Source organism: Pelodiscus sinensis, chromosome 26 (genome assembly GCF_052426305.1).
Source record: "Pelodiscus sinensis isolate ZL-2025 chromosome 26, ASM5242630v1, whole genome shotgun sequence".
Classification (NCBI taxonomy): domain Eukaryota; kingdom Metazoa; phylum Chordata; order Testudines; family Trionychidae; genus Pelodiscus; species Pelodiscus sinensis.
The window spans coordinates 21,148,047-21,175,182 of NC_143077.1; the positions used below are offsets into that span (position 1 = coordinate 21,148,047).

At 48.4% G+C, this 27,136-nt stretch overlaps 1 protein-coding gene across 1 annotated transcript; it reads left to right on the top strand.

Annotated features, from left to right (window-relative positions):
- The first annotated feature begins 3,296 nt into the window (after positions 1-3,296).
- Positions 3,297-25,730, top strand: STX12 (syntaxin 12). Its single transcript, XM_075909187.2, has 9 exons — positions 3,297-3,565; positions 9,364-9,433; positions 13,455-13,554; positions 18,467-18,604; positions 19,443-19,486; positions 20,558-20,663; positions 21,539-21,611; positions 21,835-21,917; positions 24,140-25,730. The coding sequence occupies exons 1-9, from the start codon at positions 3,457-3,459 to the stop codon at positions 24,230-24,232; spliced, it is 816 nt and encodes a 271-aa protein (XP_075765302.1). The 5' UTR covers positions 3,297-3,456; the 3' UTR covers positions 24,233-25,730.
- Positions 25,731-27,136: the final 1,406 nt, after the last annotated feature.

The following is a 27,136-nucleotide window of genomic DNA, read 5'->3' on the forward strand; positions in this document are numbered from 1 at the left end:
CCTTAACTTGCTGGCAAGAATAGCGTGGGAGACCGTATCAAAAGCCTTGCTAAAGTCAAGGTATATAACATCCACTGACTTTCCCATGTCCACTGAGTCAGTTACCTCATCATAGAAGCTAATCAGATTGGTCAGGCACGACTTGCCCTTTGTGAATCCATGCTGACTATTCCTGATCACTTTCCTCTCATCCAAGTGTCTCAAAATGGATTCCTTTAGGATCCCTTCCATGATTTTTCCAGGAACCGAGGTAAGACTGACCGGCCTATAGTTCCCTGGATCGTCCTTCTTCCCTTTTTTGAAGATGGGCACTACATTTGCCTTTTTCCAATCATCCGGGATTTCGCCCGATCTCCACAACTTTTCAAAGATAATGGCCAAAGGCTCCTCAATGACATTTGCCAACTCCCTCAGTACCCTCGGGTGCATTAAGTCTGGACCCATGGATTTGTGTACGTTTAGCTTTTCTAAATAGTTCCTAACCTGTTCTTTACCCACCAAGGGCTGTCCATCTTCTTCTCGTCTTGTGTCACTTAGCACAGAAGTCCAGGAGCCGACCTTGTCCGTGAATACAGAGGCAAAGAAAGCATTGAGTACTTCAGCTTTCCCCACATCATCTGTCACTAGGTTACCTCCGTCATCCATTAGGGACTGCACACCCTCTCTGATCACCTTCTTCTTGTTGACATGCCTGTAGAAACCTTTCTTGTTATCCTTCACATCCTTAGCCAGTCGCAACTCCATTTGCGCTTTCGCATTCCTGATATCCCCCTCCGGCATTCTCGAACTATACATTTAAACCCCTCCCTGGTCATTTGTCCAAGTTTCCACTTTCTGTAAGCTTTCTTTTTGTGCTTAAGTTCACCAAGGATTTCCCCTGTAAGCCAATCCGGTCTCCTACCAGGTTTGCCTCTCTTGCTATGCGTCGGGATGGTTTCTTTCTGTGCCTTCAATAAGGCTTCTTTAAAATACTGCCAGCTGTCCTGGACTCCTTTCCCCTTCATGTTAACATCCCAGGGGATTCTTTCCATCAGATCTCTGAGGGAGTCAAAATCTGCTTTTTTGAAGTCCAAGGTGTGTATTTTACTACTCTCTTTCCTTCCTTTGGTCAGGATCCTGAAATCTACCATCTCATGATCACTGCTTCCCAGGTTGTCACCCACCTCTACGTCCCCTATTAGTTCCTCCCTGTTTGTGAGGAGAAGGTCAAGCTGTGCCCGGCCCCTGGTCGGATCCTTCAGCACTTGTACCAAGAAGTTATCCCCAACATTCTCCAAAAACTTCCTGGATTGCCTGTGTACTGCCGTATTGGTTTCCCAACAGATGTCAGGGTGATTAAAGGTAACCCATTCCAGTGCTTCACCACCCTCCTAGGGAAATAGTTTTTCCTAATATCCAACCTGGACCTCTCCCACCACAACTTGAGACCATTGCTCCTTGTTCTACCATCTGTCACTACTGAGAACAGCCTCTCTCCATCCTCTGGAACCTCTCTTCAGGAAGTTGAAGGCTGTTATCAAATCCCCCCTCACTCTTCACTTCTGCAGACTAAACAGACCCAAATCCCTCAGCCTCTCCTCATAAGTCATATGCTCCAGCCCCCTAATCATTTTGGTTGCCCTCCACTGGACCCTCTCCAATGCACCCACATCCTTTTTGTAGTGGGGGGCCCAGAACTGGACACAATACTCCAGGGCTGTGTCTAGACTGGCCAGTTTTTCCGGAAAATCAACCGCTTTTCCGGAAAAACTTGCCAGCTGTCTACACTGGCCGCTTGAATTTCCGCAAAAGCTGAAAAGAGGTCCTTCTTTCTTGCTTGTTCCTCTCTGCATTTCCTCCCGGTATCCGACTTTCCCACTCCCCTCAGGGTTTTGGTCACTGTCCCCCGACGAACCTAGTTTAAAGCCTCCTCACTAGGTTCGCAAGCCTGCCCACGAAGATGCTCCTTCCTCTCTCCGTTAGGTGGATCCCATCTCTTCCTAACAATCCTTGTGCCCGGAACAGAGTCCCATGGTCAAAGAAACCAAAGCCCTCTCTGCGACACCACCTGCGCAACCACGCATTGACGTCCTCAATTCGACGATCCCTGCCCAGTCCTTTCCCTTCAACAGGGAGGATGGACGAGAACACCACTTGCGCTCCGAGTTCTTGGATCCTTCTTCCCAACATCTTTATTAATGACCTGGATGAAGGGATGGATTGCACCCTCAGCAAGTTCGCATATGACACTAAGCTAGGGGGAGAGGTAGATACGCTGGAGGGCAGGGTTAGGGTCCAGAGTGACCTGGACAGATTAGTAGATTGGGCCACAAGAAATCTGATGAGGTTCAACAAGGACAAGTGCAGAGTCCTGCACTTGGGATGGAAGATTCCCAAGCATTGTTCCAGGCTGGGGATCAACTGGCTAAGTAGTAATTCTGCAGAAAAGGACCTGGGGGTTAAGTGGATGAGAAGCTGGATATGAGTCAACAGTGTGTCCTTGTAGCCAAGAAGGCTAATGGCATATTAGGGGGCATTAGGAGGAGCATTGCCAGCAGATCCAGAGAAGTCATTATTCCCCTTTATTCAGCTCTGTTGAGTCCACATCTGGAGTATTGTGTTCAGTTCCGGGCCCCCCACTGCAAAAAGGATGTGGACGCATTGGAGAGGGTCCAGGGGAGGGCAACCAAAATGATGAGGGGCTGGAGCACATGACCTATGAGGAGAGGCTGAGGGAGTTGGCCTTGTTTATCTGCAGGAGCGAAGAGCGAGGGGGGATTTGAGGGCAGCCGGCACGTTCCAGAGAGGCTGGTCTCAGGGGGGGCGGGTGGCAGGACAAGGGGCAATGGGCTCCAGTTGCAGCGGGGGAGGTCCCCAGGCGGTGGGAAGCGCTGGGCTGGGTGCCCTGGGGGGGGCTCAGTCCCTGGAGGTGTGTGTCTCGCTGACACAGCCCTGGCCGGGATGATGGAGCCGGGCTGGTCCTGCCTTGGGCTCGCGGCCTCTGCCCGCCCCTGGCCAGTGCCTGCTAATGTCCCTCATTTAAACAGGGGGAGGGGCGGCTCCATGGTCGCAGGGCTCTAGGCCCGGCTGGGGAGGGGGCGGAGCTAGCCCGCTCGGGGGCGGGGCTATGTGCGCTCTGCTGCTCCCATCCAGTCCATCGTCGCTGGGAGGCTCGCTCCGCCCCCCTCGCCAGGCTCCGCGAGACAGGCCCGGACCTCCATGGCGCAGGCGCAGTGCAAGCTGAGCTCCGCGCGCAGGGCGGGGCAAGGCGGGGTCTTCACCCCTTCCGGGCCCGTAACCATGGCGCCCAAGGGCCTGCCAGCCCGCAGCTGAGAGACAGCGAGTGCGCACGCGCCGCCCGGGGTGGGCCTTAGTGCCGGTAGCAGTGCGCGTGCGCAGTGGCGCGGCGGTGTTTTGCCCTGGTCAGCTGCGCTCCCGCCTGCCCCGTCCGGAGCCAGCGCCCAGCCCGGCTGCGCCATGTCCTACGGGCCGCTGGAGGCGGGCCGGCCCGCGGGCCCCCCGGCCCGGGACTTCGGCGCCATCGTCCAGACCTGCAGCGCCAACGTGCAGCGCATCGCCCAGTGCAGTGAGTGCGGCCCGGCGGGGGGGTCCGGTTCGGCTCGGCGGGGGGGTCCGGCGGGGGGGGGGGGGGGGGTTCGGCGGGGGGGGGGGTCCGGCGGGGGGCCCGGGGAGGGACCTGGTTCGGTTCGGGGGGGGGCCCGGGGAGGGACCTGGTTCGGTTCGGGGGGGGCCGGCGGGGGGGGGGGGGACCGGCAGGGGGGGCCCGGGGAGGGACCTGGTTCGGTTCGGGGGGGGGGGGAGGGACCTGGGGGGGGGGTCGGGGGGGGGGGGAGGGACCGGCGGGGGGGGGCCCGGGGAGGGACCTGGTTCGGTTCGGGGGGGGGTCCGGCAGGGGGGGCCCGGGGAGGGACCTGGTTCGGTTCGGGGGGGGTCCAGCAGGGGGCCCGGGGAGGGACCTGGTTCGGTTCGGGGGGGGCCGGCCCGCCCGCCTATCGCCCATGTGCCTCCCGGAGCCGGCCCGGCCGCCCGCCTCCCCTATGTCCGGGCCGGGCCCCCGGGAGCAGCCCCCCAAGCCCTGGCCGTGCTGTCAGCCCCACGGCGGCTCCCGGGCACCCCCTGTACCTCGAGCGCTTTGTCAATAGCCACAGCTGGTCACCCCTGCAGCCCGTGGTGGCATCTGCTTAAGGCCTGTTAGTCCGCCCCGACTCTTCCAAGGGACGGTTCCCTGCAAGCTCTCTTCCTCTCATAGATGTGCAATAAAGCAGTTTCCATTGCGGGAGAGAAATGAGCATCTCAGATCTTCTCCTGTGAAGCCCTTTGCTTCTTGTGAAAAATCAGTTCCCTCTAGCAAACTAGATGGCAAGTTTGTAGCCTGATCTTGATTATAACCATAGTACCCAGACAACCAGATCAGGATTCAGCCAGGAAGTGCTGTAAACTTTGTGTTCCCACAGCCTAGGGAGTGGACTACTCGCATTTCTGCCCCCCACCCTTTGCTGCCTCTGTATCAGAGGTAGTAGTGGGGAGAAGCCGGTTTAAAAGCTGGTTTTCCCCCCAGCACTCTCTCCACAGTGCTGCCCATCCTGCCCTTTGCAGTGGGGAGGGGCTGCTGCTGCTGCTGCAAAGCAACCCCTGTCAGCAGGTCAGTCCTGGCCACGGACCTGGTGTAGGACCAAACCCCAAGGCAGCTCTGCAATTTAAAAGGCAGTAGGAGCTGGGGGGGGGGGGGGGCAGGCTGCCTGGCTCCTACTGCCTTTTAAATTGCAGAGCCACAGTGAGGTTTGGTCCTGCACCTGCCAGGAGTCAGGACTGAGCAGGCTGCCTATCAACTAATCAAGTAGCTGATAGAATTTTTATCGACTACTCAATTAGTTCAATACCCGCCTCTTAACATCCCTAGTACAATGCGATCTCTGCATAGAAGCACTTACAAGCTCAAGTTTACCTTGAATAAGGGTTTGGAGGCATGGACTCTTTACATGTATACTGATGGTGCGATTCAGGTGATGTGCTTCCTGAGTTCAGTTCATGCCCATAAGACAAAATTAGAATGATTTTTTTTAAATTTTTTGTTTTCTTCCCCCTCCTGTTCCCCAGTATTGTCACTTTGCTTTGTCTTCTCATGGCCAGTTGGATGAAACCGAATATAATCCTCCTACTTCTATGCTCTTACACCATTTCACCTGATCTGTGTCAACACAGCAGCACATGAGGCATAGAACTAGCACAAATCTTTCTCAAAATAGTCAAGGCATGTTTTATCAAAGGCCTTTATAAAATAAAGGGGCACCAGCAACTTAGAAGTCACGCTTGAGTTTACCAATTGATATAAATGCCCAATATTACTGTAACAGAGAAGTTACTCTTCCATTTTGTTTGCTTTAGGCCTGTGGTGCCCAATAGGCCAGCCACTAAGCCACATGTGGCTATTTGGCCAGTTGAGTGTGGCCAGTTTGCTATAGCAAAACTGGTTGGACACCACAGCTTTAGACAAGAATGCTTTCATTAGTCAATTTCATTGTATTCAATTTCCCCCATTAGTGTGGGTTTCAAACAGAAGATATTACATGCATCACCTTTCTTGGCTTTGATCATCTGCGCATAGAGTACTATCGGAAAGCTTTCTGTCATGTTGAAGACTCTTCTGAGCTTTACTTGCCTTTGTAGAAGATGTTACACTTATGACCTATTACAAGAATTGTTCTGGTCTGAAATCTATGATGTTTGGCTCCTAAGGGTAAGAATTCAGCTGGGTGCATAGGGAGCTCTCTACAGAGCTGTCTACTGGCATAACTAATAGAACTTCAGGAGATCAACATGCTACCCAGACACGGTTCTGAGTTCCAGTGTCTAATTATTCCATAAAGCCACAAATGTACTATGTGTGCGGTTAGGTGGTACATTAAAATAAATTGTTAAATGCAAATTTGTATAATTTAAATAAATTGCAGGATGCATCATGAGCAAATCCAACATAAGTGACTCAATCCAACCCTCAATCTAAATGAAAAAGTCACACCAATTAAACCAAATTGATTTACAAACCAGTTTAGTTAAATAGTGCAACATCTTTGTGTAGACTGGGCGTAATGTTCTTCTGGTATGATGGAATTGAGTCATTTGTCACTCTCCATTTTGACCATGAGTTGTTCTCAGAGGAGAAAGCAATGCCAGGGTTGATATACGTTATAATCCCTTTGTCACAAGATTGTAATTGAAATAGTCAACAAGAAATAGACTTGAAGAATCCTATTCAGCTCGCTTAAATGCAGGTTGTTCAAACATCTTTTAAGATTCTTCCTCCTTCTCAGTGTGATACTCGGGTACATCTAGACTGCGAGAGTCTATCGAAAAAAGATACGCAAGATGTGCTCCGCGTTTTGCGTATCTTTTTCCGATACTTTTGTCGGAAGAGACTTTTCCGAAATTTGGCCCATCCAGACTGGGCCACATTTTGGGAAAAAAAACTTTTTGAAAGCCCCCTTCTTCCTTGTGGAACAGCGCATTTGCTCTTCTACTCTGGTATTCTGAACACCCCTCTACCCCCCCCCCCCTCCCCCTGCAGTCTGGCTGTCCCCTCGTTTCTCTGGCTGGAGAGAGGCTGTTCACAGTCATGATGGATGGCAGAACAAGGAGCAATAGTCCCAAGTTACAGTGGGGGAGGTCTACGTTGGCTATTAGGAAAAATTGTTTCACTAGGAGGGTGGTGAAGCACTGGAATGGGTTACCTAGGGAGGTGGTGGAATCTCCATCCCTAGAGGTTTTTAAGTCTCGGCTTGACAAAGCCCTGGCTGGGTTGATTGAGTTGGGATTGGTCTGGCTTTGGGCAGGGGGCTGGACTTGATGACCTCCTGAGGTCTCTTCCAGCTCTGTTTCTAGGGGGAGAGGCCAGGGCTGGGTCATTTTCAGAGATGAGCTGTAAATACAGACTAGTGTGATCACTCAAGCAGAATAGCCTAGTCACTTAGATAACCAGAAATGCAAAGATAACATCAGATTTCTCCAGAGTCAGTGGCTGCTGTCTGCTGTTCCACTGATGAGCCAACATGCGTTTTGTGGGTGACATCACAGGCAAAGAACCGTGCTGGGGAGCTCCACTTGGAAGAGATCACTTGTTGACTGAATTGTCAATTCATACTGTTCAAGAGGCCAGCTCTATAAAGGCTATATCTGTCCTGTAAGTTTATGCAGGTTTTTACACTGCTTGCTCAGAAACCATGAACATCTCCTGTTGTTCAGCTCCAGAACTGGCCTGCTGGTGGCTGGAACTGGGTGTAGCGAAGTGCAGATGTGTGTGGTTCTGCACAGTGCCGAGAGGTGCACCATGAATGTAAACAACTCCAGTTTTTTAAGTCTAAATTAGTTTTGTGCCTGTGTCTGAGTCCTTCTCAGCTTCAGTGACTTCAAAACCATGTTTCTGTATTTTTAATTCCCCCCTACACCCTCCCTTGCTGTCTAGGGATGTGAAAGTGTAACCGTGTACACAGTTAACTGATGAACCTGGGCTCATTGGTGAACCTTCAGTTACACGCAGGCTCCTGGTACACACCAGGTGCCAGCTTTAAAAAATGGCTCCCCATGCGTACTGGCTCCTGGGGAAGCTGCCTGTCCTCCTCCCTCCCCCGCTACCTGCATGGCAGAGATAGCAGCGCAGGGGAGAACTAATGCACATAGGGAGCCTCCTGCTGCCCCACACTGCTGCCTCTGTATCAGAGGCAGCAGTGGGGGGGGGGGCGCACCCCCTCCCCTGCGTGTAACCATGTAATCGCTGGAATTTTCCATGGTTATACGGTTACTTAATTAAATGCATTTTAGCATCCCTGCTAAAAACACAAATAGGAAACATTGACTGTAATGAAACCGCATTGTGAAAGCACATTCTGTCTAAAGCTGAGGTTCTCAAACTGTGGTTGGAGAGGTGAGAGTGGTGTGTGCTTTTTATTTAAGGCCTCTGGCTGTTAGCACTGGGTGGCTGGCACTCATGCAGAAGGGTGGGGATAAAGGAGGCAGCTGTAGGACCTTCCCTCCCCCCTCCCCCCCCCCCCCCCCCAACCTTTGCTCAGGCTTTCCTTCCTTCCAATCTCTTACCTGGGCATGGCGGGTGAAGCAGCAAGGCGGAAGTAAAGGTGGCAGTGGGGCACTATACTAAGGGCACGTCTTTGCTTGCCAGGAGATCAGCACTGCTGCACTCAATGCAGTGCGTGTTGAGTTAGCGGGTCTGGGGAAGAAATGCTGAATCAATGGGAGCCTTCTCCCGAGAAGCATAAGGGAAATGGACAGAGACATTCTCCTGTCGACACAGTGCGATAAGTGGCTCTAATGACGTCAGCCTAGTGAGTCTGGTGAGAAATGAAATTGGCAAAGTCAGATTTGTCTGTCTAACTTTTGTGCCTGGCCAGCGGCGGCCGCGCTCTGCTCTGCTCTTCTTCCGGAGCCGGGTGGTGGTACATGTACTTGTGGGGAGTGATGTGTAAACAGACACTAAGAAAGGTGGGGGGCAGTCAAATGTGTTTGAAAACCACAGGGCTAAAGCAAACAAAATGGAGCTATAACTTTTCTCTTTCCTTTAGCAATACTGGATGTTTGTATCAACAGGTGAAGTCAGAAATGTGACTTTCTAAATTGGTGGTGCCTCTATTTTTTATTAAACCTTTTGATACAACTCTAATCACTTGTATGCACTCCACAAATCAACGGCCAGACTATTTCAAATGCACACATGCACGTTGGTCTAACATAAAAAGCAATTGTGACAATTTGTCTAACTTTTGCCTGCTTAGGAGTTTAGCGTGGAAAGTAGAAAAGTAGATTAAGTTATTTTTAGTAAAGACTGTAATAAATGTGCAAGAGCACCAGACAGACTAAATCAATCCAGATAGAAAAGACCATGTTGATGGGGAGCTAACCCCTCTGTGGCTTCCCGGCTTATCGGCTAGTCAATGGAATATAGTTGATTAAACTATATTTAACATCCCTAGTTACTGTTTTACTTTTCAAATGCTTTCCCTAGTTTTTCTTTTCTTTATCTTTAATAAAATGTTAATGTTTTAATGGTATTTGGCATGGTACTAAGCACATCTTGTTTAATACTGTTTATTGATGAACAATGACTGGGTTATGTTACCATCTTTGCCCCATTTATTCTGTCTAGATGGAGACAACAGGGTATCAAAAGAGCCATCTTAAAGTGATGGGCAAACCTTACTTTAACAAAACATTGATTGCAAAATTTCTCTGGGAGAGATGGTAATGCAGCTAGAAAGGGAATTTCAAGAAAAATAAACAAGGAGAAGTATGTGTAGTTTTGAAATGTACCTGCCTTTCCTTACAAATCACCAAGCCTTTGTAAACTCTTTTCTTCAGCTTCACAAATAAAGAATTTGATGAGCCAGCTTGGAACCAAACAGGATTCCAGCAAATTGCAGGAAAACCTGTAAGTATTAACTGAACAAACACACAAATGTGCATTTGGCTGTTGGAAAGGGACTGGGTCTCCTTTGGCTAGTCAGCAGTATCCTGAGCAAAACTCTGAATGGTGGGGGTAGAGGTGGCAGTAGCGTATGTGTGGTTTGACAGGGCATAAACATGACTTCAGTTCTCCCAAAAAGGCTAATTTGGTGGAGGAAGGGAATTTGGGAGCTACACAGGGCTCAAAAGCCATTCATAGCTGCTTGGTACAGACACTGTCACGTGGCTCAAAAACTGATGGAAGGGCCACTCTTGTACACGCCCCCAATATCCGCGCACATACCCCCTCCATGGGCACTTCAGTTGAAGGGAGGCTAGCAGTCTAGAAGGATGCCCATGGAATGATGAGATTAAGAAACCTGCCCATGAGGCATTGTGAACCCTTCCCAAAGCAGACAGTTGCACAATAGAATAGCTAATCTTTGTGTTGATAATGCAAGAGCAAATAGTGAGATTGTGCTCTGCTGACACAAGGAGCAGTGTGGATGTGCAACAGCGGTTTAAGGAAAGCCGCATAACTTTTGTTGACACAACTTTGTAGTGTAGACATGTCCTAAGCGACTGCTACAGGTGTACACAAGCATATGAACAACTGAAGCATGTAAGCGGTAGAGAAATAACTTAGGAGTAATAAGAGGAAATTATTAAAAGAAAAATCAAATGAAAACCCAGTAAAGCTTCCCAAGTATTAGGCTTCCTGATGATGGAATGAGCTCCCAAAGGAAATGGAAGAAGCTCAGTTGCTCTGGACATGAAAATGTGAGTTGATCAAATATTAGAACATGTGTAGTGAAGAATTCTGCATTTACACTCAGAGGCAATCTAAAGGACCATCAGATCACATGGTACAGAGTCTGTGAAAGGGAATATCCAATTATTTGCATTAGGTTTGCTCCAGTGCAAAGAAATCTCTAGGGTAAGGAATGTCAGAACTTGTCCCCTCAGGGGGAATTTGTCGTGGCGAATACTATCGAAAATGCCTAGTAACTAGAGTTGATCAGAAAACTTCCATTAGAATGATTTTCCAAAGCATTATGCTTTCTCTGTTTCCCAAAAATTTTGGTGGGAAAATTTTAGTTAACTTGAGTAATTTGTTTTCCCTTGGGGAAAATCTAAAAGCCCCCTGGCTGCCTGCCTGAAAGGCTGTAGTCAGTTTCAATTTCTGCCTATAGGCAAAAAGCTTTCCAGCTAGCAAGCTAAAAACTTCTGGTTTGGTTCTCCCCGAGAGAATTTTCTGGAGATCCCTTTCCATGAACAATCTGTAGGTTTTGACTTTCTCTTCTGGGGACCAAAAATGTGTTAGATGAAATCTGTCATAGAATCATAGAATTCTAGGACTGGAAAGGACCTCAAGAGGTCATCAAGTCCAGTCCCCTGCCGTCACGGCAGGACCAAGTACTGTCTAGGCCATCCCTTATATACATTTGTCTAACCTACTCTTAAATATTTCCAACGATGGAGATTCCACAACCTCCCTGGGCAATTTATTCCAGTGTTTAACTACCCTGACAGTTAGGAACTTTTGCCTAACATCCAACCTCAACCTCCCTTGCTGCAGTTTTAGCCCGTTGCTGCTTGTTCTATCTTCAGAGGCCAAGATGAACAAGTTTTCTCCCTCCCACAGGATGGGATTTCCATTTTCCAGCCAGCTGTGCTAATTATAAGGTCCCTGTTTGTAAAAAGGAGCCCCTTCTCTTCCTGTTGTCTCAGGATGACAAAATAAATGAAGGATGCCATGTAGAACAGAGGCCTGGGTGGATGTTCGTAACATTCCGTATTGTGGAAGAAAACAAGCCTTCACTCTGCATTGTGTTTAAGCAACAAGTAGCCAGAGGCAGTTTTATTATGAGCTGCAGCAAGGGAAAAACTGGTTCGGATGGGGGGGGGGGGGGGGGAAGAGTCCCCCATCTCCCCCTGAGGCATATCCTCAAATACAAGCAATTATGAAGCAGTTTATATACTGTCTCTTAGATATAATAACAATAACAACTAGTCTCCTTCCCATTACAAACACCAAAGGCTAACAGTTATTTAGTTCCACCCAGATGCTCCTTATCTCAAGGTCCCTGCCAGAGTCAGCGTTCTATCCGTATCTCCATATAGAGGCAAAGGCAGCGTCTAATTACAGATCTCGCGTTGTCAGGCCACAGACTTAGCCTGACTCTTGCTCTCTTGTTAACAAGACCAAGATGGCTGCACACAAATTCCCTTATTCCCTTTTCCTGCCTTCACAGAATGGAGTACAGAACATTCTAAACTAGTTCAGAATGTAAGCAGGACACTGTTGCTAATGTTTGAGTGCATCTATTAGATTGCAGTTGATTAGTTCTGGATTTAATGGCTGGATTAAAGAACTAATCGGTGACAGTCTAATGAATCTCGCTTCCAGTTAATGTATTTCCGTTATAGAAGAGCCCTTAGCTTTCACTTAAAGGGATTATTGGTGCTTAACAAACAGCAGTTTGTGGGGTGACACTTCAAGTGTAATTGTACAAAAATGCAGAGAAGTCCTTGTCAACACAACCATCAAGTTAACTTTTCATGTGCCACTGAAGTTTACCTAGTGTGGGCTAGAATATGCAATGAGGCAACACAATTCTACAAAGCCCGACTGCTTAGCTGTGTACATCATGTGGATATGTTTGACAGCTTTCTTCTTGGTGTCTTATGGAATGCAATGAACTGTCCCCTTCCTTCCTTCTCCCATCTATGCTCTGACCCACCACTATGTTCTGTGTGCATGTGGCAAGAGAGTGAAACTTGTAGGAAGCTTAATCCATGCAACATTAGCACTCTTGAAAGGAATTTGTGCATTAACCAAGCGCTCCTTCCTAGGGCAGAGAACACTATAAATTACAGCAAGGTGTCTGGAAACATTGCAGTGGAAGTTTAATGTGGATCATATGGGAAGGCTAGTGCTGTGTAGTTTCCACTGGTGAACTGTCTGGCCATTCTAAAGCAGAGCTGTGTTTGTGCAGCTGAGGACTTTCCATAGGTTATGGTTGGCAATCTATTATAGAGGAGCCTGACTGCTTATAGCAAAGCATTCTGGGAGCATGCTTACTTGTTGGGACAATAGAAACGTGTCTTGTGAATCTCTGGTATGCCTGATCTAACCACTCAATGAAGAGCCAATTTTCTTTTCTTCCGCACCAGTGACTGCCATGGCTTAACTCTGTCACTGTAGGATAGGCATGGTACTCGTTGTTCATCCAAATGAAAGCAAAACCACTAAGCAAAAATTGGAAACCAAAGCAAGTGGGACCCAATCAGTGTTTAAAGAATTATACTTCTGTCTACAAATATTTTCCCTGGATGGCTAGTGGAAAGATTTGCATGAGCAGCTGTTGTGTGCACTTGATTGTTTCATTCTTCCTGTTTCTTGGTGTACACTGTTTCCCCAGTTTTTTGTGTCCCTTACAGCAATAAGGAGGAAAGAAACATCTTTAAGTGAATGCTGAGCCACAAGAGTTGGGAGGGGATCTAGAGCAGATGTATACAACCATAAATGCTATCTTTAATCTAGTAGATTCTGTCTCCTATAAGTAATATGCCTGCAAAAATGTGCAAACTACAGCTACGAATGCATCCTGACACAAAAGCTAGAAGTCAGTTCATGCAATCATTCTCTGCTCTGCAATGTTTATAATGCCTGCAACTCCTTACTCAGGAGTCCTTGGGGCTTGTCAAGTAAAGACTGTTCTAGTTATTTGATTCTGATACTTAATAAGCTTCTGCAGACCCTTAAGAAGTTTTTCTTCTTGGCCTGGGAACTCCTAATATTGTTTAATGCCATAAGTGCAGATGGCACTTCCTTGGATAACCTGATAATGGCAAACTAAGGTCTGCAATCATTAGGATTGTCTTAAAGTGACACTTAAAAATGCATGATTTTGGAACCTTATGTGATTGATGACAGCTGTTTGGAGACTATATTTACAACTTAATTCAGAGGAAACTGCTTACACTTGTATTGTTTATTTTAGACAACAGTTACAGCATTCTGCAAACCGGCTCGCCAAGGAGACCAACGAATATCTAAAGGAGCTGGGATCTCTGCCACTTCCCTTATCTGCTTCTGAACAGGTTTGTGGGAATGAAGCTTTAGTGGAAATGGGGGAAAATAAATCCTAATATTTTCTTAAGAAAGAGAAACAGTAACTTGTCATTCTAGGACAAGTAGGAACTAGCAAATCTAAAGAGAACAGGACTGTGTACAACACTTTTCAGTGGTGAATGAACAAGGGAGTCCTCCATGCCCACCTCGCTTGTGTTGGTAGACCACAAAATTGGACTTTCCAGCATGCATGGCTCTCTGTGCTGAGACTTGATCCCAAAAGAGGTGGTGTTCCAATCCGGGTCTGTGACCATTCTGTCATGGTGATGGGGGCAGGCTTCTTGACATAGTGGAAACTAGGAAGGTTTTTTAAGTGGGCCTTTAGTCCATTGGTAATCCTGATCAGCGGCTGTTTCGTGGGTTGACCATGGGTGAATGATCCTGGAACCTCTGGGTTCTGATTCTGGCTCTGCAGTTGAGAGCTTGCCTGCAGTGGATGTTACTGCGCAGCCAGGCAGGGTGAGACTCGGCAGCGACCAGATTGCCGCACTGCTATCCTGCATGGACGCCGCTGCGGTGCAGTGGAAGTTTCCCAGTGCCCTCGTCGTGGGCCACCACTTCAAATAGCAATTTGTGGAAGGGCACTGCAGCAGTGTCCACATGGGGGATTCGCATGCCGCAAGCTGGTTCTCTGCTGAGTCATGCCCTGGCTGGCTCTGCAGCAACATCCAGATCTTCTTTGTGGCCTCAGGAAGCTGCTTAATTTTCCCAGCTGTAAATGGGTATAAAGCCTGTCTTACCTGCCTCCACCCATGGGGGAGATGGTCATTTTTACCAGTGACTTCTGGTGATGAGTTTGCAAAGCAGGTTTGAGCTCTGAGATGAATGTGGCAAAGGTGGTTAATTCACCAAAAGGAAGAGAACTGGAGAGGTTCATTTGGGGTTGGGGAAAAAAATAACTGAAAAACTGGAGATAGAAAGATTCTATATAGGACAGCTTATATTAGAAGAAAAAACCCAGCAAACTTGCTGCAGGAAAGTAGCTCTGGGTTCATGAACATCCTCTCAAAGATATCTCATGTGCATCCTAAATGCACAGTAGTCCCTCACACAGTAGTGAAGGGTCCCATTCTAGATCTTCCTTACCAATAGGAAAGCTAGGGAATTTATGTAGAATACCCTTTGAAAAACTGTCTGGTTCCCAATGAAAATGTATTCTGATTCTTCAGCTCTTGCAAATACCTAGCTCTTTCATATGTGGAGGAGTCAGCTGTTCATCAAAAGGGATTGTAATCTGAGAAGACAATTTACACTTCCACATCCCTGAAGTGTTAGACTTAAATGGCTGGTTGTTGCAGCCACGTGCAGTGTCTATGTAAAGGGACATTTGGGTCTGTACTGGGTTCGTGAGAGTTAATTCTCATGGCAAGAAATGCAAGCATGGTTTCTTTGCAAAGGATTAATGCCTCTGCCTGAGAAACATCCCTGTGTGCTGCACTCAGGCTTGCTAACTCAGTAAAATGATGGCTCCGTGTCTAATGATTCCAAAGCGTAAATGAGCCAGGTAGCTGTGGGCTGCTCGACCTCTTCTCTTAAAATATGAAAATGAATGAATTTCCCTGGGGAGAAGCAGTGTCGTGTCTGCTGATCCCACACTTCCGCCTCCCCATACAGGAGATATTACTAGAACAGGGGTTCTTCAAAGTCTGTTGTGTGGACGACCATGTCTTGAGCCTCCCTCCCTGTGTGTATCCTAGTACAGACCACTTCTCAGTCTCACTGAGCAAACGAACATCCCAGCAGTCGTGTGCGTGGCTCTCCTTGTGCTTTCCTTCTGCCATCCCGTTGCACTTTAGTAAACTGGGTGACCAGCCAACTTTTTGCAGATCACCAGGAGGTGTTCCACCGACCATTGGTTTGCCAACCCTGCATGGAAACTTTCCCTAGCCTTCTGGATTCTGCAGACTGTAGAAATCCATGGATGCTGGTTCTGTAGCAAGCGGACATGTCCAAAGGAAATGGAAGGCTTCTTCTAGCTCCTGATTTCTCCAGCTATTGCTGTGTAATGGCGCTATCCTTCACCCATGCTCCCTGGCCTTATGGAAATGCTCTAGCATTAACATACATTTGGGCTGTGTGTTCAGAACGGTTTCTAAGGATCTTAAAAGTTGTTTGCTGGTAGCTGACTATGTGAAAAAGCTAAATTATAGGCCATGCAAAATTGTACTGAAGTCCTGCCTAGTGGAGCATTTGTTACCCAACATCAAGTCTCTTTCTAATTGTAATGTGCATTTGCCTTTCCATGGGCAGGTAGTGGGATGCGCTAGTTCTAATGAGGTTTCCTGCCCAAAGGCCTCCAGAACCTAACACAGGCAACAAAAGGTAACCCATCTCCATGGGAACAAAGGAGAAACGTCTGGAATAAACAAAATAGAAACTTGAAAGATGTACGCCCAGAGCGCTCTCCTGCTGACTTGGGTGGTAACAGAGGCCGTTTTGAGCCTGTCCTGAAGGGTGGCACTCATGTGCTGAGACACGTCCATGGGAAGGGCACCGGGTGAAGGGAAATCTTGTCAGCTCTCCTCTGCAGAGTGCTGCTATGGGCTGATCGACAGTGGGTGTGGCCTCAACCTGGTTCGGTTTTTAAAGGCTTAAATACCAGTTGTAATTATGCCTATGTCTGTATCCCAGTGAGTCAACCTGCAGTTCGCAGCTCCAGCTCCGTGAACAACACAGCTGGAGTCGACTCCCTTAAGTCGAGTTACCGCAGGACATCCTTGGGGGAGAGCCTCCCGTCAACTCCCCTTGCTCTTGTCTGGAGTCGAGTAACAGGGTGAAGGGAGAGCAATCTGCAGTTGATTTGGCAGGTCTTAGCCCCACTGTCATGTAATTGCAGCCTTAGACCATGGGTGGACAAAAGGGCCGGATCCAGCCTGCCAAGTGGGTTGATCTGGCCCATGGTGACCCTGCCACTTCCCTGCACCCAGGCCAATTAGAGCCTGGGGCTCCAGGGACGCGCATGAGGTTTCCTCCGCCCTGCCAGGAGTATGCGGCACTTTGAAGCGCCTGCACGCTCCTGGCGATGCCGGAAGAGACTTACGCGCTCCCAAGCCCTGATTGGCCTGGGGGCGGGAGGAGCACGCAAAGTGTCCTCCATGCTACCCCCGTCCTGTGAGGAGTGCACAGCACTTAGAAACGCCACGCGCTCCTGGCAGGACGGGAGGAGGCTTCGGGCCCAATTAGGGCCATGGGGCAGCAGGAGTGTGCAAAGTTTCCTCCACCCTGCCCCTGCCCTGTGAAGAGAGCACGGCACTTAGAAGCACCAAGCGCTCCTGGCAAGGTGGGAGGAGGCTTCCCATGCTCCCCTGCTCCCAGGCCCTGATTGGCCTGGGATGGGGGAGCATGGGAAGTCTCCTCCCACTAACAGGGCATGGGTGCCTAGGAGGAACCGGGGGGGGGGGGAGGCAAAGAGGCTCTGCCACCCCCAGACCAATCATGGACTGTGGGCAGGGAAGCCTGGAAGTATCCTGGCCCTACCCCTTCTGGTGCGGCCCGGGGCCCCCAGCAAAAAATTATCGCCCACCCCTGCCTTAGACTGGAAATCTGTGCTCTGTATAGTCACTAACATGCAAGTCAGCCTCCCTCTAGTGCACAGAAAGTCCTTGACCAGTAATGCTGCTCCATGGAGTAGTAGTGGCAGTTTGTGAATGTCTTTTGCTGGAAGTACCAGTAATTGTGTTTCAGCAGCCCAGGCAAGAGTTTGAGCCTGAATTGTTATGGCAGGATTCTTTCCAGAAGAAGGGGCAGCAACTTTTAACTGTCTCAACAGGCGTCATGGGATTATGCTGCTGCATGAACTGCCTTCTCAGAACAGGGAAAATGATTCATGTTTGCTTAATGGGAATGTTGAACTGTGGATAAAACTGACTGAAGGATCATAAACTAGGTAACACGTAGTAGAGGCTCAAGTTGTAGCTCTATGATGGGTATCTCTCATCTGCCCTGATCTTAATTAACATCCTTAAAGAGCTGGAGTGGCACATTTAATGAAACTAGCATGCGATACCAACAAAGGGAAGGGAACCCTAACGACAGAAATCCACTAAACACAAAGTAAAATCAGACCTGCCTTGGCTGGAAATGGAGCTGATGCATCTGGAGAAAACAAGTGGAAACGTGGTCCAAGGAAGCAGTGATCCCACGAGATTAAGGGACAACAAACCACAAACGAGATGCAGCCTTCTGTTCTGGAAAATGCTGCTGTTGCATAGACAAGCCCCTAGAATGCAGCACAGCTATGGTGCAGCAACGGAAGGGGGTTTCCATCACTAAGAAATCCACCTCCCTGAACAGGGTATTTAAGTCAGTGGAAGCATTGTTTGTGGAAGCACAGAGTGCTTAGTGATGTGACGTTTGCATGCTCCTGAGGGCTGTCCGAAGTAGCGATATTGACCTGAACTAAGTGTAAACCAGGCCCAAGGCTGCAACCAGAGTCAATTTCCAGAACAGGAAGCTCCTAGTCCCATGTACTGTTCCATCTTGCAAGAAATACTGACAAACCCTAACCTGGAGACAGCCCTGGCCATCCCCTAACTTTTGTAGGCCTCAGTTGCTAGGAAAAGATGAGCTTAACGTGTTGCTGGGGGTTCTGCACAGAACACAGGCCTGCAGGCATCTGAAGTTTGCTAATCTCAGGAGACAGATTGATTATTTAGTACAGTACATGTGAGATTACTAGAACTAATGGGCTGCAATGTACTCGATTCTGGAAGTGTCTCCAGGACAGTCTCCTTGTAAAGCAGACCAGGGAATACCACAGTAGGGAATTCTGTCATTGGCAGGGGCTGGATTGGATAATCTGTCTGAATGCTGGAGAGAGGGAGCTTTGTGGATTGTTTCATCAGTAACTAGTCATTCAAATATCTCTCTCTAATTTTTTAGCGCCAACAGAAATTGCAGAAGGAGCGTTTAATGAATGACTTCTCTGCAGCCTTGAATAACTTCCAAGCAGTGCAGAGAAGAGTGTCTGAGAAGGAGAAGGAGACAGTGGCCCGCGCTCGGGCTGGCTCTCGTCTCTTGGTGAGTAGTTGAAGAGTTGTATAGTGAATGCAGCCACCTCTGAAGTCTTATCACAAGGGCATATTTCACTCAAATATTTGGACTTCTCTGGCGACCATGAATGAATGAAAATGGGCATGTTGGTATTTTGTACGGCTACCAAACTGCTGAGATCAGTCTTCTCATGTGTATGCTTGGCTGCAGACTTCAGAACTCAGTTTGCTGTGTCTGTGTGCTAGCTGTTTGTATTCTGTGACACGGAAGTCTCCAATGCCTTGCCTGCTCGCAGTAGTACAGGAGGAGGAGGAAAGTCAGGCATGTGGCGAGGGGAACCAAAGCACAGCTGGAAGATTGTCAGCACTGGGTTACAGTTCCCCAAAAGACCTGTTAAATTATGTCCCTCCTTGGCTGCCTCTTGGCAGGCGCACTTTCCATATCCTTTCCCCTTCCCTTGGGTCTCCTTTGCCCGCTGCTTCCTCAGTGCAGTTTGCAATTTTCTTCTCACCCCTGTTCTGGGGATACCATCTCTGACAAGTCCCTGTGATTACGAAGGAGCATTCCTAATGGGCTGATGGCTTTAGAAATAGATACACTGGTTGCTTGTAATTCCTTTCACCACATGCAATTACAAAAGACTTAAGCAAATTTGAGAAGGCTGGGGAAGGAGTGTTTCAGATGCCTCTGGCTTGCAGTGCTCCTGTAACTTGTGTAAAAGCCAAAGTAATGCGAGCATCTCAAAGATTCTCACTCTAGTCTTACAGCTCTTTGGCTCTACTAGTAAGAGTGCTGCCTTGCTATTGTTGGCTGTGCCCATGTCGCCTGTAGTTTGTAATGGTAATGAGCCTTTCCTCTCTTCCAGACTGAGGAGAGACTCAAAGAGGAGCAGCTGGTCTCGTTTGATAGGTAACAGCTACCACTTGCACTCCTGGGGGGCATTTCTCACATCCATCTGTGTGTAATTAATGCATTTGTATAGGAGACTGCATTAATGCAGCATTATCGCTGGACTCTGTGCACAGAGTCCAGGAAAGCCAATGCCTGCACCCTATGAAACATTTCTAAGGGCAGTTGTTAGATGCACCTAAATGGTGAGATGCTGTCTCCAGACATTTAACTGTTTCAAAACTAGGCTGCTTCACACATTGCTTCTTTTCCCGCCCAGAGATAATTAGCATTTCTGACCTCTCAAAACTTCTTAGCTAGCGAAAGCTGCTGGAGGGTTGTGGACATGGAACCTTGGTGCAGCTTTCCAAAGCTTTCACTTTGAGTGGAGACGCAGGAGGACCCCTCTCCTCATCCTGACCCTTTGACCACAGAGTCTTGTATTGCATTTGCTGGTTTGTCCATAATAGTGCCTTCCTGTAGAATGCTGTTGCTAATGCTGCCTCTCCAAGATGCAGGTGATCTGGGGGTGGGGAGGACTGGCTGGCTCGCACGTCTCTGGTGGTGGCGACGGTGGTTTTCATTTTCAGTTCTTGATAGGATAGTGGATTAAACCACCAGTGCCACCCATCCAGCAGGTACCTTCAACCCACCCCACATAAGGCATTCTCTGCCTAGTACTCCAAACAGCATGCTTCCAGTTTGCCCTCCATAGACTTCCATCAGTGCCCTTTGTTCTTTGGATGCCCTACAAACAATGCACAGCCCCAGCACAATAGAACATGCCAAGTTGCCCAGTAAGGACAACATACATCTTAGAGCAAACACCTTACACAGACCACCTTTTAGTTTCTTTACTGAGATTTTAAAGTATCCTCATGCAAAATCCCCTTTGTCCCATCTTCCCTGCAGTAGCCTGTCATTGTGAATCCAGTTTGTCTGGAAGTACAGCTACATGCCAGGATCACTCCATGCTCACATCCGCTCCTGAGTGGGGTTTGTGCCTGGCGGAAGCTGTCACTATCCTCTGGCATTGTGGCATGAATGGGGAGGGAAAGGCTCTGCGGCTCTTAGCCTGTGTTCTCTGTGCAGTAATGAAGACTGGAATCAAATGCAGTCTCAAGAACAAGCTGCAGCAATAACCGAGCAGGACCTGGAACTTATTCAGGAGAGGGAAACGGCAATCAGGCAGCTGGAGGTGAGCCCTGGAGCCTGCCGTTTGCAGCTCAGTTAGCAAAGGGACAAAACACAAGGGCCAAGCGCTGAGCTCTCGGCTCATCTGTCAGTGGGGAGGGATGGAGAGAGCTGGAAGCTGAGTGGGCCCAGAACTCCTTGTAGAGATGCTGAGTGATCCTCAGGGCTGGGTGCAGGTTCCACTCACCCATCTGCAACGCTCCAAAGATGGTAGGAGCAACAGCTTAGTTAAAAATTGCTAGTGCCTGGGGCAGCAGCTGAAAACATGAAGCTGCTGCACTTGGTGTGTATGTCTTGAAAGCTCTCACCTAACCTGGTACCACAACCTCTGAGAATCAACACCCATGTACATAAGAGCGGCCATACTGGGTCAGACCATGGTCTGTTTAGCCCAGTGTCCTGTCTGCTGATAGTGGCCAATGCCAGATGCCCCAGAGGGAGGGAATACAACAGGTAATCCTCACGTGATCCCTCCCCTGTCCATTTCCAGACAAACAGAGGCTAAGGACACCATTCCTACCCATCCTGGCTAATAGCCATTGATGGACCTAACCCCCATGAATGTATCTAGCATTTTTTTGAACCCTGTTAAAGTCCTAGTCTTCACAACATCCTCTGGCGAGGAGGTCCACAGGTTGACTGTGCACTGAGTGAAGAAAAACTTCCTTTTGTTGGTTTTAAACCAGCTACCTATTTATTTCATTCGGTGACCCCTAGTTCTTATCATATTGGAACAAGTGAATAACTTTTCCATGTGAGATGGGAATATTTCTATAGAGGGTGTTTAGTCTGTTAAGCTTTGGGCAGTGTTCCTAAGATGGAAGTAGATTCTGTCCCTGTTAATTGTCAGACTGCTATTTACTGAACTTTTGTCTTCAGGCAGACATTTTGGATGTCAATCAGATATTTAAGGATCTAGCTATGATGATTCATGATCAAGGAGACATGATTGGTAAGTGCACTTGGACAACAGATGCCTTGGAAAATAACTTTCTTGTTTCTGGCTTCTACACTTTTAAATTCTGTGTCAATGGAAAAATGGAGCTTGGCTGATTTGAACCACTGCAGCTATTCTAGATCAGTGCCATATGGTCACATATTTGGCTAATCTTTAATTTTACAGTTCTGAATTGGCTTTTAAAGTCACTTGAGTTCTCTCCCCTGTCTTTGTGTAGACAGCATAGAAGCAAATGTGGAAAGTTCTGAAGTCCACGTGGAAAGAGCCAGTGAACAGTTACAGAGAGCTGCTTATTATCAGGTAAACTCTTTTGGGTACTTTGCACTATCCGACAGAGTGGCTGGTGCTGTCACCACTTTGCAAAGGTACAGGGGCTGAGGTGGGACTAATTCTTCTAATGAACTTCATCTCCAGGACAAGAGGCAGCTACATGTGCTAATTGGCTTATCAATAAGATACTGGCAATTAACTCTGACTTTGGGGCACCTCTACTCATTGGAGGGGGGGTGTAGATCTGGATAACAGCTGAAGGTAGCTTCTGGGCTTTATCTCCAGTGCTGCATTTAGAATAGGCGTGGGCAAAATACGGCCCGCAGGCTGGATCTGGCACAACAAGCCACCAGATCCAGCACGTGGAGGCAGCAGGGAGTCCCAGGCTTCCCTACTTGCCCCACAGCCCTGCCTGCTGCTCAGAAATGCGGCTCCAGGCCCCATTTCTGTTTCAAAACTGGAGGGAAGGAGGGAAAGCTTCAGGAGCTGCTCCTGCCCCCAGCACTATCCCATTGGCTGGCTTCTGGCCAGAAACTGGCCAGTGGGCGCTGCCTGTTTAAATAACAGGCAGCCAAGAAGAACTACGCCCCCTCTTCTGGCTCAGTTATTCACTGAAGCACATGGCTGGGCAAGCAGGCTGCCTGGCTGGGAAATATTTTAAACTCTGCAAGCCTTTAGCTCAGCAGGCAGGCTGGTTTGGCAGCTGGCTGGTAAGTCTCTTGGCCAGAGCCTGCCTCTGGCACCCCAGTCCCTCCCTTCCCCAACCCTCTGCCCCCCACTCAACATACCCAACGTCTGTCCCCCTTTTGCACCCATATCCCCTTCCAGATCTGGCACCCCAATCTCCTTTCCCAGATCACAATCCCCTAAGTCACATCCCAACCCCTGCACTCCAGTCCCCTGCCCTAAGTCACAACTGTCTCCTTCGCCCAAACTCCCTCCCCGACTCCATTCTCCCTTCTGCACCCAATCTCCATTCCAGACCCAGCACCTCTTCCATTAATATTATGGAAGAGTGCAGCCCTCGACCACTTTCCAAAATCTTAAGAGTGGCCCCCCCGTCAGAAATTATTGCCCACCCTGATTGAGAAGATAATGGAGAACACGCCTTAGCAGAAACAGGTGATTGTGTTGCAGTGGGGAGGCTACAAGGCTGCTCTTCAGACTGATGCAATAAATCTGAGTTTTCCAGCCTAGGCAAGATTGTACTACCCAATGCTTACCACCGACGCCAACACTCTCACCCCCATTCACAAAAAGCTTAACAGGTGACACCTGCCATTTAAACCCCTTGATACATGGATCCCTTTGTATTGGGCCTCATGCCTCTGGACTTGCCTTGTCTTGCCACTTGCTGCTCCACTCCTCCCAGCTGACTTGGTTGTCCCCCTGCTCACCCATTCTCCCTCTTGAACCAAACAGCCAGCAGCGTGCTCAGCAGCTTTTCAAAGCCCCGTTTTTGGCCACTTGGCTTCACTTGCTAGAGTTGGCTCGATGGCTGGTGCCTCCAGCCTGCCGCATCGGCAGTTCAGCCTGTAGCAGGACAAAGGTTCAGACCCGGGTAGGCCTCCGTCCTCTTGGGCCAGGGCAGGAGGCGCATGGAGACAGGTAGGAGGAAGCAGCAGAGCAACAGTTCTCTGTTTCTGGCTTCAGCTGTGAGGAAGGAAAAGGGGCAGGGCTAGCAGCGGCAACTGTTCCTCTGCTTGCTCCTGGCCTTGGAAATGCAGCTGCTGTCCCCACCCAACAGCCTGCAAAATCAGTGTGTCCAGGACAGCTTCACCGTGTCACCAATCTGCATGTGTTCCAGGCACTGCTCATGCTTGCCTGGGGCTGCATGGTTGTGTTGAGGGGTCTACTGCAGGCCCTCAGGTTGGATGGGGATAGGCTAGAGGTCGTTACATCGAAGAGCAGAAGTCGTGACTGTCCGACTGTCTCGTGCAGAGTTCCAAGAAGCTTCTTAGCACAGCTGGTTCAGGCTCGCAAGGGGAGGTGATATGTGGATAAATGATGCTTTTGAAGAATCCAAACAGCTAGGAGCGGTATGACTTCTATAGCAGTCGTGTCCTGCTGCGCCATGGTCAGCCAGGCATTGTGAGATGGTGTCATCAGCTCTCTGGGAACCTTTTCTATTCTCCTCGTGGGTCAAGGTAGCTGTGCCGCTGTCTCCGGTACAGAACACTGTACTTTGCTGGGCTCCTGGCATCTCCTCTTGTCTGCGTCTGGATCAATATTTGTTCTGTTTCTTTCATTAGAAGAAATCTCGTAAGAAGATCTGCATCCTGATCCTTGGCCTTGCTGTGGCTACCATAATCTTAGCACTCGTTATCTGGCAGACGGCAAAATGAAGTCCTCGTATGGAGTCTAACTTCATTGCAGAGTGTTTCCTTGGGAAAACCGGCTGAAAATGAATTGACCACCTTGAGAGAGCACAAGCCAGAATGTCCCCTAGTAATAGATTTAGAAATGAACATGCAGATAACTAGTACTTGGAATTAGTGAACCATGGAGACAGTATTGACCATTTATGTACAAATTCTGTTGCTTTATGTAACTAAACTATCTTGTGGGGTTTTTTGCTTTCTGTATTATATTAGGGTTACTCCCTGTCCTGACTGTGTTTTGAAGAATGTGATCAGTAGTTGATGTTTTGCTTTGGACAATGCACTACAATTCTTCTAATGTGTTTCTATGTACAGCTACACTTCGTAGGAGTGATGTAGGAATTCCTTCCAAAGAGTGCACAATGCTGATTCTCCCTTTCCATTGGCTCGGCGATTCCTAAAATCTCTTTCTGCCCCATGGTTTGATTAGTCTCCAGATGGCCATAGCTCTGAACTCTTCAAGAGAAACTTTACCAATCCTCCTTTGAATGGTGAGGATTAAAATGCATGAATGCTGAAGTCAGACCCATAATGGGCTCAGTGCCTGAGGAGTTTAGTCCCTAGATAACTGTTTTTTATTCATTTGCTAGTGGGGGTTTTCACATCGGTGACTAGAGGCGATGCAGCATTTAACATTAAATATTCTCCCAATACATCCTTGCTTAGCGAGAATGTAGCTGGGGTCTTATCGTTGTCAGACACTTAAATCTGCCCACTTAGCACTGCCACCCCTTGCGTAGAATTAAAACATTGCTGTTGAAACACTCCTATGGCATAAGCAAGCTTGAAATCTGGAGCTACATAGATTTAGTTTTTAACTAGATAATATGACCACTTCACACTTTTAATGGTGGTTTTTAAATGTGTTTTCATTGAGACAGCCAGGCATGGCTGGAAACAGAGCCCCAGGGTTTACTGAACTTTCTTGCTGGTTTGCATTAGCCAGACTGAATTGTTTAGAAATGACTCTTGAAGCTCTACTACTAGTTAAAAATGTGGAACTTCTGCTAAAATAGGTAGAGTGTATTTTGTGAACTACAGTAATACCAGTTATGAAGAGATTATGAAATGTCCATAAGTAATAAGGAATTTGGCTTAGTACATGATTGGCAGTGTTAGAATGGCAGAGGTTATTGCTTAACAATGGAAGAGATCTCTGGTTCTACTTCTTGGATTGTAATAGGAGTAGATAGCACCTACCTGCCACCCCCATTCTTCATTGTGATTGAGCTGAAATGCGCTGATGGGAAAATAAGACTTTAGCTAAAAGTGCATCATGGGCAGCTAACTGCAGCATACAGACTCATTTTGTATTTAACCTTTATTCCATGTTTGTCTTAGTTAAAATACTAAACTAAATGTGAAAACTGCGGAGGGAATGTGTTTTCATAATTGCACAATTTTTTTGCACTATTGCACCATCATTCCATCCAATAACTGTCAATAAACATTTTTAAAAGTGTTTGATCAGTGTCTTTCTCCTACCGTTTGAAGTGTAGGCAAACTCCTTGTGCTAGAGAAAATGAAGTCACTAAAGCTGCAAAATATATTTCCTGGAGCTGACTTGTCTAGATAGGCTAGAAGGCTGTTTTCATTCTAACCATTCTTGCTTGTGGCATTTCCAGTGTTCATTTCTGTAGTGCAAGAACTTCCATGTGTGCAAAGTGAGCAGGAACTCACCTGCGCATGTGATCTGCATCCTGAAACTCTAATTACACTTTAGTTAAAAGTACACTGAATTTGGTCCCTTACTGAACATGGTTGGGAAGTCCTGCTCTGGGTAAGGGGAGTGGACCAGATGTCCTCTCCGGGTATCTTCCAGGCCTTTGATTGTATCATGTGCATTGAAAGACCTGCCTACCATCACAGTCCTGTAATGACTGTTTGGGGAGTTCATCCCACCCTGTCTGCTTTAAGGGGCAAGAGACCTCCATGTCAGTGCATGCTGCTCCTGGCACCGGCGGGCATAGCTCCTAAGAGCCACACCTTTGCCTCCTCCATGGACAGTGTGGCGTCTGCTGTTTTGACTGGAAAGTGCCTGCAGTGTTGTGCTGCCTGTGTTTCAAAGTGACTCCTGTGTGCCCTGTGTGGGGGATGTGCCATGGTTGTTGCAGCTTGAGAATAGACTAGAAAGCTGTGGCCTTTGCTGCTAAATGATCTGTGACCAAGCTTCCTCCTGCAGATGCTGTGCCCAGTTTCTGGTGCTTGACAGCTTTCCACCTCTGGGTTTGAATTCCCTGGTTTTGCTCTTTGGCCAAGCAGTTCTCACCAGCCTGTTGCCCTGTGGGTGTCTCCAGTGGGCACACCTGAGAGTCCTAGCCCACCCTCCTGCCCACAGTTCTAACACATGGAGCAGGGGCAGTTGGAAGGCTGATGGGACGGAGCTCAGATGTTACCCAATATCTCTCTCCTAGCACTGATGGTCTCACCCTTCTCTGCACCATTCCACCCTATTTACTTCCAGGCCCCCCTGGCCAATGGAAAGAGGCCTGCTCTGGAAGGGGCCGAAGTCCACCGCCCACCCGAGCGACTAGGCAGCTCCTTCTCGTGTTCCAGTTAGGGCAAGTTTAGCTGCAGTTCCATTGCAGTGATGTGTCCTGCTACCCGACCCCAGCGTGACCTTTGCCTCCTTTCCATTCTGTGCCAGGAGAATGGGTGGCTCCAGTTTTGCCTGTTTCAAACTTTCTAATAGTGCAGAGAACAGATTCTACAGTGCAAGCTGGGCATGGCCCAACCTCTGTCACCATCTTGGTAGCCATCTTGGAAAGACCCCTGCTGGTCCTGCTAGAGCCATCAGCTTGCCTGCACCAGGCTACAGCCCAGGTCTGTTCAAAGAGGAAGACCAGAATCTGAAAAAACCCTTCTTTA

Excerpts from the sequence above, each read along its gene's own strand:
- STX12 (XM_075909187.2), top strand. The coding sequence starts at position 3,457 with ATGTCCTACGGGCCGCTGGAGGCGGGCCGGCCCGCGGGCCCCCCGGCC. Across the intron at positions 3,566-9,363 it reads GCAGCGCATCGCCCAGTGCA|CTTCACAAATAAAGAATTTG; the intron begins GTGAGTGCGGCC and ends TCTTTTCTTCAG. Across the intron at positions 18,605-19,442 it reads GGGCTGGCTCTCGTCTCTTG|ACTGAGGAGAGACTCAAAGA; the intron begins GTGAGTAGTTGA and ends CCTCTCTTCCAG.